The sequence below is a fragment of the Toxotes jaculatrix genome, chromosome 9 (genome assembly GCF_017976425.1).
Source record: "Toxotes jaculatrix isolate fToxJac2 chromosome 9, fToxJac2.pri, whole genome shotgun sequence".
NCBI lineage: Eukaryota > Metazoa > Chordata > Actinopteri > Toxotidae > Toxotes > Toxotes jaculatrix.
Window position 1 is genome coordinate 15,562,211 of NC_054402.1, and position 12,940 is coordinate 15,575,150.

The window sequence follows — 12,940 nt, forward strand, 5'->3', positions numbered from 1 at the left end:
ATTTACCCAAGTGTTGTGTTTATTTTGGCAGCTACTTTTAAGAAACTGAAGCAGCTTTTTTTTGGTCTTATACTTCACTTCATGAGATCAAAAAAACAACAGGGAGGAAGTGTCGGTTGTGAAAGATGAGAGAGGGATTTACCGATTCCTGATGAACCGAGGAAGAGGAATACGAGAGGATGTTCTTCATCATACCAACCATTCTCCTTCCTCCTGATGGCTGAAGAGACAGGGAGAAAGAGAAAGAGAGAAAGAAAAGAAAGGCAGGCTATTATTTCAGTCATTTGCATTTGTTGACTTTGCTTTTGCACTAAGTAATCTAAGTTACACCCAACTGAACCAAGCTGACCCGAGGGCGGCGGGTATCCCAGAAACTATGATAAAAGAGAGAGAGAGAGAGAGCAGGGATGAGAAAAGGGTCAGAGACATTTGGTGGAAAAAAAGAGGAGAAAGAAGAGAGAAAACAGAGCAAGAGAGCGAGATGAGAGAGACCTCCAGAAAGCTACCCACGATGCCTCTCCTCCCCCCCTCCCACCCTCAGTCAGTGGGGCCATTAGCCAGCAGTAATTGTGTTAGCCTCCCTGGCGCGGCCATAGCGAAATCAGTTTAGCATGGATTGCAGCCTCACACACACACACGCACACACGCTTGCTTAAAGAGGAGTGCCTACCCAACCCTGCCATCACCCCAGCAACCACACTCACACACACATACACAAAGACGAGCTGATGAGGTGGATCGGAGGGGAGTAAAGAGTGTATTTGGCCGTGGTTTCAGCCACTCGACGAAGAAGCAGACACTAGCACAAACTCGTCCAAATCTGAACCTGTTGAGAGGCCGGGGCCAGTTTTGTCAAAGCAAGTCAGTGACTCAGTGGTCAGCACTGCTGCGTTGAGCCAAAAAGGTCCTGGGTTTGAATCTATTGGCTGGCTGAGACTTTTCCGTGTAGTGTCTGTATGTGCTCTGTGTGTCTCCTTCAGATACTCCGTTTCCTCCCACAGTCCAAAGACATGTATTCTAAATTAACTGAAAACTCTACATTGCTCATAGGTCAGAATGTGTTTGTGTGTCTGTGTGTATCCTGCCTCTCAAAGCTGGGAGGCTCTGCCCGTTCACATTGAAAAAGCAGGTACAGATAATGGACAGATGCATCCTGATTGTCTCATTCAGGCAAGTTTGCATTTAAATCTTGATAAAGCTGACACTTAAATGACCGCAGTTCCCTTTATGAGCTGTGCATCAGCCTCAGGACGTCTCAGTGCAGCTGATGCTGGCAGAAATGCTGCAGCAGAGCAGGGAGACCAGTGATTTTGACCATTTCTTCCTTACAGTGTGGAGAGAAATGTAGAAGATCCGGTGTATGCTTCGTAAGAATAAATGTAACTTTTACCGTAAATAATTTGTGTTAAAAACCTCTCATCTTGCCGGTGGATCAGAGTCACACTGCCTTTTTTATCTTCACACACATTCACATGGAAACCTGTATCATCTCCATTAAAAACACAACATACAGTCAAATGCTTTGTGCATTTTACTTACTTTAACATTTTAAACACAATATTCAACAAAGCTCTTTCAAGCTATTACAAGTAACGCCAGCTGGCTAGCAACAATTTAGTTCCAATACAGATTAGTTTTTAATGACAATTTTCAGTGATGGCCATGATCTCAGGCCAACTTTTCTTAGCCTGATGGAGCCAAAGCCTGAACTCAGCCCTCCTCTGTCCCACGCTAGGTCTGTATTTAGCTTCTACTTAACAACCTTACATCTGAACTGTAAATTTAAGCACTTAGGACACACGTCCTGCTTTTACATTTTGAAACCCTTTCAGCTTGTACAACCTTGTAACAGCCTTGTTCCACATTGTTTAAAAAAAAAAGATTAGATTAGAAAAATTGCCCTCCCTTTTTTTGACTAGTTTTCATTTGCCTGCCTTTACACACTCAGAAAAAGTTCCTAAAAGGCCTACAAGAGCTTAGAATAAATGTCTTACACTTAGCAACACATTTCGAGATATCAAGCTCACACAATGCATCTTAGAGGTGTCAGTTTCTTGGCAAGTTATCGAGTGCAGCCAGGCTAAGTGGCAGGAGAGCGCTGTGGCCAAGTTGCTAAGAAGAACGCAGAGGAACCAAAACTTATAGGTTTCATTTCTGTGAGTCAAACAAAAACTAGGTGTCCTGTCAAAGCATCTTCTACCAGCACGATGAGCTTCTTCCTGCTCACTCACTGTAAACTGCTGTGGCTAAGAAGCCGAGAGTCATCCAGTGGGAGCTAAAATGCTAATCAACATACATGAGATGTGAGTGTTAAACTAGCTACTAATAGCTGATAAACAAAAGGAGCAGAAGCGTGGTGGGAGAAGAGAAGGAGGGAGGTAGAGAGATGGAGAGATGACATGGTTGAGAGGGAGGAACAAAGATAAAGAGAGGAAAGAGGAGCAAGGATGCAGAAGGAGATAAAGAGGGGAAAGAGAGAGGAATGATGGAGATAAGGAGACGGAGAACGAGGCAGAGAAACAAACGAGTGTGTCAGAGATGGCCACCGAGATGAACAGTGACAAGAGGGGCTCCAGAGCTCCGTCTGCTTTATCAATGGCTGTGTGAATGACAGCGTACCCTTCTGTGTGCTTTAGCTGATTGAGAGCGACTTTGACAGAAGGGCACATTGACATTTCTCAGAGGACCCGGACAACAACAAGGAAAGGAAGGAGACACAAAACAAATGAAAGCTCAGTCCCTCTCTCTCTCTCTCTCTCTCTCTCACACACACACACGCACACACACACACTCAGAGCAGTGTGCATTGGGCAGGTCTGGTTGGCTCTAACATGATTACAGAGGGATGATTCTCTTCAATAACTCTTAGCCCTGAGAGCTAAACCTGGATCAATCTAACCTCCTTCCTGTGTGTGTGTGTGTGTGTGTGTGTGTGTGTGTGGTTAGTGTATATGCACTTTGTGTGTGTGTTTCTTGCAGCAGGCCAGCTGTTCATCACGAGGAGTTCAGGTGGACAGAGAAGACATGACAACACAACATATAAACAAACAAACAAAAAAATATCAAACTTTTTTTTCTTATCTTCTTTTCTCAAATTCTTGTTTGCAGACTTTTACTACAACAATCAGCTCATCCATCTGCCACACGTGTTTTTGGACATTACTATTGGACATATTGCCTTACATACAGACAATTAATTGATAAGCGGATAGATATAACACTGATTGTCAATAACTTGCATATATAAATATAAATATTTGCCATTACCTGCTTTTCTAATGTGAGGATTTGCTTTTTTCTCTGATTCATATGGCCGTAAAATGAATATCTTTGGGTTTTAGACTGCTGGTCACTTTCTGAGACTTCGCCTTAGGCTCTGGGAAACCATCATGGGCATTCTTACAGAGCTTTTTATGACATTCACAGAGGAAGAGAGAAGAGGTGTTGACATGCGGCAATCGTTTCTGGTTGAAGTCAAACCGGGAACGTCTCAAATCATATGGTATGTGTCTAAACCACTCCAACAGGACGTCGCTGTCACAGACATTTTACAGCCAAAGTAATTAATCACAAACACAACGGACACATTAATGGATAATGAAAATAATCTTTAGTTGCAATCCTACAGAAGGATGTTGTTGTATATGGCTCGCCTTTGGTCTGGTCCTATATATCCCTCTTTTTCTCTCTTTATCTCAACATCCTTTTCTCATTTACTGTCTCCTTATCTGCAATATATCCCTTCCTCTCTTTCCTGGTCCATCTCCTCATCCCTGCTTCCTCTCTCTGACTGCCAAAGTTCGGCTGATTCCTGCTTGGTTCACCTTTGATAAAAAAAATTGACAAAAGAGCACACAACAGGAGCATAACTGTACTGTAGATACAGTGTGTTTTTGTAAACCTCTTGCAAATCTTCTGTATTGCTTTGGGCCTCCTTTAGGCATCCCACATGCTCTCTTTCTCTCCCTCTGTGTGTGTGTGTGTGTGTGTGTGTGATATATTCACTGTAATACTTCTCAGGGATCAATAAGCTGTTCCTTTATCACTGCGCCGATGTCTTCTATGGCTTTCAGGACAATTTGCCACGATAACAACAATCATTCATCACCCTGCCAAAGACTACAAGTCCCATGATTCTCTCTTCCTTCTTGGACTCTCTTTCTTCTTCGTCCTCTCTGTACAGTTACACTTGTACACTGCTCAAGTAAGCGTCATTGTCTTTTGGTGTAAAGGTCACTGTAGTTTTTATGCTTAGATGTGTAGTTTTGTGTAGTTTTTTTGATGAAGCATTTGACTTACAGAGGTCTTCAGTGGAAGAAAAAAACAAAATCCAAGTTGTTCTCCTGTTGGTTATTAACTCTGCTCTCACTAACATATTACAGATTATAATATCTGCTTCCAGCTTTGGGAGTGAGTTGATTATTTTCACAAATCTAAACAGAATCTGTCCAAGACCTCCTTCTTCACTACTGAAACTCTCTCTGAAAACACACATACATACACATACACATACACACACATACACACACACAAACACACACACACACACTCTCTCATCTGCGGATCAATACATGGCCTCCATGGATGCCTGGTGTAATATCAGCTCTTTACTGTCTGCTGTGTTATTGTGCTCTAACTCATCCTCCCTCCTCTTCTCCATGCATTTACACTGGCTCTCTTTGTCTTTCTGTCAATGCTGAGTTTTCTTCTTCTCAGCTACTTCTCTGCTATCTTCTCCCATCAGCGTTCTTGTCTCTTTTTTTTGTCTCCCATCGCCCCCCCCACCACCCCCCTTCTCATCTGTTTTGCTCTTCCTGTCGCCATCACTTTGCCTTTCTGCTGTCCATCCCTGACTCTGGAGAGGAGATGGGAGATTCAGGAGGTGTGTGAAGGCCAAAGAGTGTGAGTGGGGAAGGACAGAAGGGTAAAGGAGTAAGAGTGGGTGTGATGGAGAGATCGAAAGGGTAAAGAGAGGGAAACAGTGGGGAGAAGAGATGGGGGTGCAGAAAGATGGAGAGAAAAGAGGAGGTGGGGAGGAGTATGTGTGTGTGTGTGTGTTGGGGGGGGGGGGTCTGTAGTATGTCTCCTCTCTCTGTAATCGTGTTAACTGGCGGCTCCAAGCCTGGCCTCTTCAGCTGTCTCTCTCTCTCTCTCTCTCACACACACACACACACACACACACACATATGCACAAAGCACCTGTGTACGCCTGACAGACAGCTCATTCATCACAATTAACCAATTACAGCCTCCGCCGGTCTGTCTGAACCCGCCCACTGCTGGAGGGAAGGGAGGAGAGCAGAGCAGAGGAGAGGAAGAGGAGGGCAGTACAAAACAGAAACATGCTGAAAAAAGAAAGAAAGAGAGGCAGTGTGGTTACAAAGAGGAGGAGGACGATGCTCCGGTTTAAAAGTGTGTATTTATATATGTGGTATATTGTTGTCTATCAGTTTACCTGTGTGTGTGTGTGTGTGTGTGCGTGTGTGTGTGTGTGTGTGTTTACCTGAGGCCACAGTATTGATGGCCCCCTCCTGCCCGATGATGTGCTCCTTCAACCTCCTCTCCAGGGGGAACCTCCTCCTCTCCTCCGCCTCCCGCCGAGCCTGCGCCTCCTGGAACTGGATAGAAAGACGAATGTACAGAAAACGGATGAGACAGTCAATGAATCACAAACAGGAGGAGGGAGAAATTTTAGGGGGTGTAGAGGGACTAAAATGGGCAATGTATGAAATCAGCTCTCTAAGAAAATCTAACAGTAACATTAGAGAGTCTGCAGGTGTGTCTCTGCTTATTCCCTCATCTCTTTATCATCAGCTTTCCTTCTTTACCACAATTTCGAACTTCACAACTCGTCTCCACTATGGGGCACCGAAGCAAAACACACTGTTAAAGAGTCACACAGGCTCGTTTCATCCTTCTTCTGGTGCTATGTTGTTGCAGTAGAAGTACTGTGGAATTTTTCCTTTTCAGAATAAAAGAGCCTACTGATAGCAGGTGTGTGCTTGTTGTGCAGACAGTGAAGCCCTTTGAGGCACATTTGTAATTTTGGGGTTTATAAATAACTTTTGCCTGACCTTACTCTATCACTGCTAAATGGTGTCAAACAGGAAAAGGGATCTTTGCCTTTCTGTATTCAGACAGATGCAGAGGAGAATAGGTTCTGAAAATAAACTGAATGTGTGTGTGTTTCAGATGAGCAACTTTTCCTCAGGTATTTTGCATGACCAAAAATAAATTTGTGTAAAGTGTTTACAGTGTGCAGAGGCAGAATTTTGTTACTTGGATTCATTATGTTACAAGCCAGGTGATAAGATGTTTTTTAGTCAACAATGATTTTGTTAAATTACGTATCATGTGTTTGAAACTGCTGAATGAAAATCTCTCTAATACCCCCCCATCAGTTTTGAAATTTCCTTTCCATTTCCCAGCAGCTATCTGCTTCCTGTCTTCCTCCTCTACCCCTCTATCTGCCTTTGCTTTCCTTTCTCTGCCTCCCATTTCCTCTCTTCAGCTGATCTAATCTCTTCCCACCTCTCCTCTCCTTCTCTTTGCTCATGTATTTTCTCTCTCCACTTTCTTTTCTTCCCCCTTTCTTTCTCTCTCACCTCCTTCCCCCCCAGAGTCTCTCCCTCTTTCTTTCTTGCAGCCACCCCGTGACTCATCCATCCTCTCCTCTGTGTCTCCTCAGACTCCAGGTTTTTACCCTGCAGTGGAGGCAGGCTGTTTATTCTCTCTCTCTATCTTGCTTAGCTCCAGCCTGCTGTCAAGCTAGTAGATAACTATGGATAACTCAAGTTTTATTTAAGAAAACGGCAGAGCCCACTTCTACTACTATACACCTGTGAAATAGTGAGAGCTGAACAATGGAGAGGGAGTCTTCTCCATCAGCCGTTTCTGGAGGTCTGTGCAGTCAAATCTTAGAACTGCCCTCATGCAAACTTGCCCAATTTCAACACATTTTTTTTTATCAAAACCATCCAGGAAAGAATTAGACAAAAGAGAACTAATTTCATTCACACTTAAGAGACTGTAATTTCAAACAATTTGTGATGGTGTTTGAGGTATTAGATGTGCAAAACCTGCTGAATTACAGCTTCTTGACTGTTCAAAAACTGATTTTGTGTATTTGGAAGAAGACTTTTAGTTTATCAGGCACATAATACACAATAATTCTTAAAAAAACTGCTTTCAAACTATGTACACACAAGAAAACAGCACTTTCCTGGTGATTAGTTTTTAGGTACCTGTTTTGGAGAGTTTATGCCTTGGCTGTACACAGTAGTGCAAGTAAGTCCAAATATTTCTTATCATTATAGTGTGAATGATGGACTTTAACGTTAAAGAACAACATTTAACCTACTAACTATATGTTAAAATAAAATAAAAAAAACAGACTATATCTTGTCTCATATGAAATGTACTTTGTTTTATACTGATTGTTCCTCTGCAGGCTTTTAACCCCAGTTAACCTCTACCAGCTTTCACATCTGCAGTACTCAATAGCACCTGTCACTCAGTCGCCAGACTGACACAGACCTCCTGACGAGTGTGTGTCTGTGTGTGCGAGTGCAACTAAATGACACAGATGTCTACTGAGTGAACTGTGCTGAGTCATTTAGACCAGGCCACAGGAAACAAACACAGTATCAACACATTTGTATGCATAGAAACTAATGTTGTTTTAATTGCTTGTAGAATCCGCGCAGCTCGTATGGAAGCCGAACAAAGTTAGTGTTTGAGTCTGAGCGAATGCGATGAGTGTGTCATACCTTTCCCTCCCACTCCTGCAGCGCTTTGCTCACTTCTCCCTCCTTAGCATAGGCCCGTGGTGTGTGTCCCAAACCATTGGTCTGCAGGGGGTTGGCACCTGTATGCAAGGGAACACAAACAACTAAAGGTTAAATAAATAAATAAAAATCTAATCATTTGTAGTTCTACATAAATTATATTAACAGAAATCAACATCTCTTTTTTTTCTTTGTCGTTTTTGTTGAAAATTGCAAGAACAAGCTCAAACTGCCTCAGCAGGGAGGATCAAAACGTCGATCAAGCCAGTGAGTTTAGGGGTGAGAGGTCACATGGGTTCAGGGGGTCACTGAAGCTAACCGCAGTGAAGCCGGAGGGCCACGCAGTGACCCTGTAGGGGGTTTCATATCTGCAACGCGTGCCAATAACACACACTCTGACCCCTACGCCCGCAAACCAACACCCTGGACTATTATACAATCTATACACACTGCAGGCTGTTGCAGGTAGGGGGCCACTGAGGCACAAAAGCACACACACACTTCCTCAGAGCAGTGTTGGGGGGGGGTGTGGGTCAAATGGAGGAAAGATTTTGTTAAATGGACCATCTTTAAGGGGTTGGGAGTATAAATGTAGAAGAAAAACACAATGTCACAGCACGTGTGAAGTGTGGCAGGGATTGGACAGTGGTGGGCTTGTCAGTGAGGATGGTTAGCAGTGCCTTCTGCCCTGACCTGTGCTACCACTCTCAACCCAGAGTCACCGACACACTCGTGCCTCCACATGAACAAGAGAATGTTTCCCTCACATCAGCTACAGCCAAGACAAAATGAGTATGGAATAAATGAGTATGGAGTAATGGAATAAATAATGGAGAATAGAACAAAAGACACAATGAAAAAAAAAAGTTTGTCTTTGGAGTCTAGCAACATAATAAATGTAAATATGAAAGAAAAGCCATGTTACTGTGATTCCTGTGTTAATATTTCATTGCTGGCACCAACGTATTTCCACTTAAAACCTTTGCTGGTGTCAAAGATGGTACTGAATGCTTGATCAGACCTATGACTTATTGTATGATCAGACGGTTACTTGTGTTGCTATGCAAGAAACAAAAAACAAAAATAAGAGTTGGTTACTGTTCCAGTGATGAACACTGTGCAACAATCTTTGTCTTTCTTTCTAGTCTGAGGCCTTAATTCAATTTAAGACATTGCTGACACTCATGAGAGGAAATGTAGGAAAAACAGTGAAAACCTATGGGTGTGACATGAAATGTGTCACTTTAATAGTTAGTCAGCAGGGATTTACACTAAAATGTCTCTGATACAAGAAGATGATTAAAATAAGTCACTGACAAACTGTAAGTGATCATACTGTCCTCAACGTCTGTCAAGCGTATCTTAAGGTCTCCACAGCTGAATTGTGCATCAACAACCAGAAGGCCCATCTGAAGTTTTTTTCTAACTCAGAAAACACAGTTTGTAATCAATCCAGGTGCCGGTTGTTCCTTTTGCCCTGTGCAGCGACCACAGAGACTAATAATCACTGTGGTGATTATCGATAAACCCCTAAATTTTGTGACCTGCTCACAAAGCTATTGATCCCGACAACAATACACCACTAACCCCCTCACCAAAAACATGAGGGAAGAAAGCAATAAAGTATACACACGCTCACACATACACACAGACACTGGACATAATAAATAGCATCATTTAGGGCTTTAATATCAGGCCAACCCTCTGGGCCATAGCACTTTATAACAGGATCAACACTAACGACACTCACACACACAGATAGACACGCACGCACACTCTCTCTCTCTCTCTCTCTCTCTCTCTCTCTCTCACACACACACACACACACACACACACACACACACACTTGCATACACAGGATCCCTTCATTAGGAGTGCTTTAGTTATGCCTATTAGGAGTCCCCTCCTCTTTCCTATTTCCTCCTCCCTCTCTTTCACTGCAGCTGGTGGGAGAGAGACCCTGCTGGTCTTTTTGTGTGTGTGTGTCCTTGTATCTGTATTGTGTACGTCTGTGAGCATGTGTGTCTCCTCTAGCCTCCTACCACCTACGGAGTGCCCCTGGCCACGGGCCTGATGTGGAGCTTGGGGAGAAGCCAGAGAGCCTCCGCAGGTAGGGCGAGGGACAGAGGGGCGAGGAGAGGCCTGAGGGTGGGCCTGGAGACTGTGATGGATGGAGATGTGAGTCGAGGGCCGGCTAAGGCCAAAAGAGCAAAACCCACGGCTAGTGTAGTGAAATGGACCCACACAAACACAGGGGAAATAACAAGGTATAGGAGACACACACCTTCATTCAGAAACACACAAAATGTGCACATACATGAAGGAAAGAGGACGCACACACCTAAATCCACATAGATGTCCTGAAGCTGTGGAAGTTTATATGATATTTGTTGATTATGTTAAAAAAGAAAAAGATGGGTAGGAGGCTATAAGGAGGAAATGGGTTAAAGACAAAGACAGTGCAAATGGCACAAGCTTTGTCAAGAATAATCATCAGGAAAAAAAAAAAACTTGTATAAACATCTATAATTATGTGCCAAATCACACACGAGCACAAACAGTAACGTGTTTGTGATTGAGACTGTGTGATGTCATGATTGTTATTGGGCGCGATGGTGGCGCCAACCCCGCAACGGCCCAGTCAGGGCGAGCAACAACCAACCCCGTCTTTAATCTGATTGTCTTAAAACAAATGTATCTGCTTTGTGAAATTTCTTACCTGTTTAATTCAAAAATGCGTCTGCAGAACATTTGATTGAGTTAGACGAGGTGATTTGTTTAAGCGCACACAGAGTGCTTACAGGCGCAGGGGTGAGATGGGCAGAGACAGGCAGACACAGCTTTGGATGCACCATCCATCATAAACATAAACAAGACATTAATACTAGCTTGTGTGTGTGTATAGGGATGGTGATGGAGGTAGTGGTCGGGGTGTTTGATCCAAAAAAATGTCGTGTTTTTTAGATTAAAAACCCATCAGCCTAAAAAGCAACAACTACAAATGTCACCCGAGCAAAGGTTCAAAAAGGCGAGTACAAACTGAAGCGCATAAAAAGGATAAAAGCATACATGAATATATGAATATTTTAATTAATGAAATGGAGGCTTGAGTGCACAAACGCACACATGCTCATACACACAAACGCACTCACAAAGACACACACACATCCTGTGACTGTGGAGTTACCCCAAGGGCATGTTCTGCACAGAGGTCACAGTTCAACTAGGCCTAGCTTGTTTAAGAGCTGCTTGCCTGGAAACTGTGGGGGATATTCTGCCCCCAGGGTCTATGAGTGTGTGTGTGTGTGTGTGTGTGTGTGTGTGTGTGGAGCTGAGTCAACGACAGGTGCAAATGCAATGGGGGTGAATGGAGAGGTGGTATGAACAAGTGATCAATTTCAAATAAGCTTTGTAATACTGTTTATATTACTCGAGGGTGGGAGCGTTAAGATGATGATACATGGAGAGCTGTTTAAAGCTGATGGAGACAATACAGCATTCAGCTCTATGGGCAGAATGAAACCTACTTAGTTTGGACATCAAGTAAAGTACGGAGCCCAGTGTTTGTCAGGGTAAAACTGGTAACCCTTGAATTAGTAATTTACGTGCACATCTTGGAATTTTGGAAACAATCTTAGCCCATTAAATAAGGATGTCGGAGACAACATAAGCTTGTGTATCTCCATGTATCTCAGTGCAAAAATGGCTATCAATAAATTAATTAATAAAATGGTTCATCTAGATTCAGAGGACCAGATCAAATACATGCTGAAGGAGCTGCAAAAAAGTGCTTTGCCAAAAATTTAAAAAATGCCAGTAAATCAGTTCAGGAGGAAACAGACGAGGGTCCCTTTCAATGGAAAATATAGTTCAAATCCGTCAGACTGGTTTAGCAGAAACTGATAGAGCTCAGGTGACAGCAGGATTTTTGTAGATTCCCCTCATGAAGGGCGGACTTAGTTCATCTAGGCAGGGAGAGCGAAAATCCTCCATCATCAATCCTCTTTCTCCCTTTCTCTTTATTATAGGTGGTCGGGATAGGGAGCCTCAAGAGACTAAAATAAAACGAGGAGCATGAAAGTGAGCCACAGTAAAGTCTAGAATACTTATCGGCTGAGAAGCTCGTCCTACTTTCATTCCTCGGCTACAGATTTTCACTAGGTTAGATAAATAACAGAAGGGACTTTTGGTTTATGTAAGAGAATCAAGTCGTGCTATGTTAGGCAAAATGAGCACAGGTGCAATTTTACATTTAATTCCTTTAATAGTCTATGTGTGGATAAAGAAATGGTCATATGTCCAACATGGACTCTAAAGCGGGGTTAGAGTGGGTGGGCTGTGACGTACCAGCCTCCAGCAGCATGCAGACAGTGCGTGGGTCATCAGCCAGCGTGGCGTAGTGAAGAGCGGTGCAACCACGGAAACCGGCCCTGCTGCTGAGCCTGCTGCTGAATTCATCCTCTCTGGACACCAGGACTGCAAATAGGGACAGAAAGAAACAGACAAGAGAGACAAGAAAGAGACATGAGAGATATGAGGAAAGGGGAAGAAAAACAAACTGAAAAAAGGCTATTGAAAACATGCTTAATGTGTGAGCTTTTTTTTTTTTTTTTAAATTACAATTTTAAATTCTTTTGACGTCTCACACAAATAATGAACCCAAAAAAAAAAAGTTTGTTCTTTTAATAAGTTTGGAATCAAAAGGGATTTGAGAAAATGAAGCAATTTCTCAAAGACGGAAACAAGAAAAGTACGACTCCAGTCTGAGATGCAAACAGTACATTCCCTGGAGCTGAAGAAAAAAAATGATTATGATGAATTAGGAAACAAATTTAACAGGAAATGTTTGAGCCTTTGAATCCAGAAGAACTTTATTTAATCTATTCTCACACAACGATGAGGCTCGGGAAAGTGTGACAATGATAACACGGCAGACTGCAAAATTGTCTTTCCTGTTTCCAGCTTTGGAAGAGTTGTTCAATTTTCACAAATTTAAGCTCAACTGTCCAACATGATCGGAATAATGTGAGCTGTGTTTTAGGGTCTCCTTTGCTGTGCTCCTTACTAATAATAGAGACAGTCTATCATTCTCTCCTTACTCCTCTTTTTCATAAGAGCACTCATCTCGTGCCACTCCTTCATCATCCCTTTTT

General features: G+C 42.9%; 1 protein-coding gene across 1 annotated transcript in view; it reads right to left on the reverse strand.

Moving 5' to 3' along the window:
* clpb (caseinolytic mitochondrial matrix peptidase chaperone subunit B) overlaps positions 1-12,940 on the reverse strand; it is a 31,058-nt gene that overhangs the window by 6,874 nt on the left and 11,244 nt on the right. The window contains exons 5-8 of the mRNA XM_041045481.1: positions 12,135-12,263; positions 7,770-7,867; positions 5,504-5,618; positions 143-220 (exon numbers count right to left, since the gene is read on the reverse strand). Of these exons, the coding sequence (XP_040901415.1) occupies positions 143-220; positions 5,504-5,618; positions 7,770-7,867; positions 12,135-12,263 (420 nt within the window). The remainder of the gene's footprint in view (positions 1-142; positions 221-5,503; positions 5,619-7,769; positions 7,868-12,134; positions 12,264-12,940) is intronic.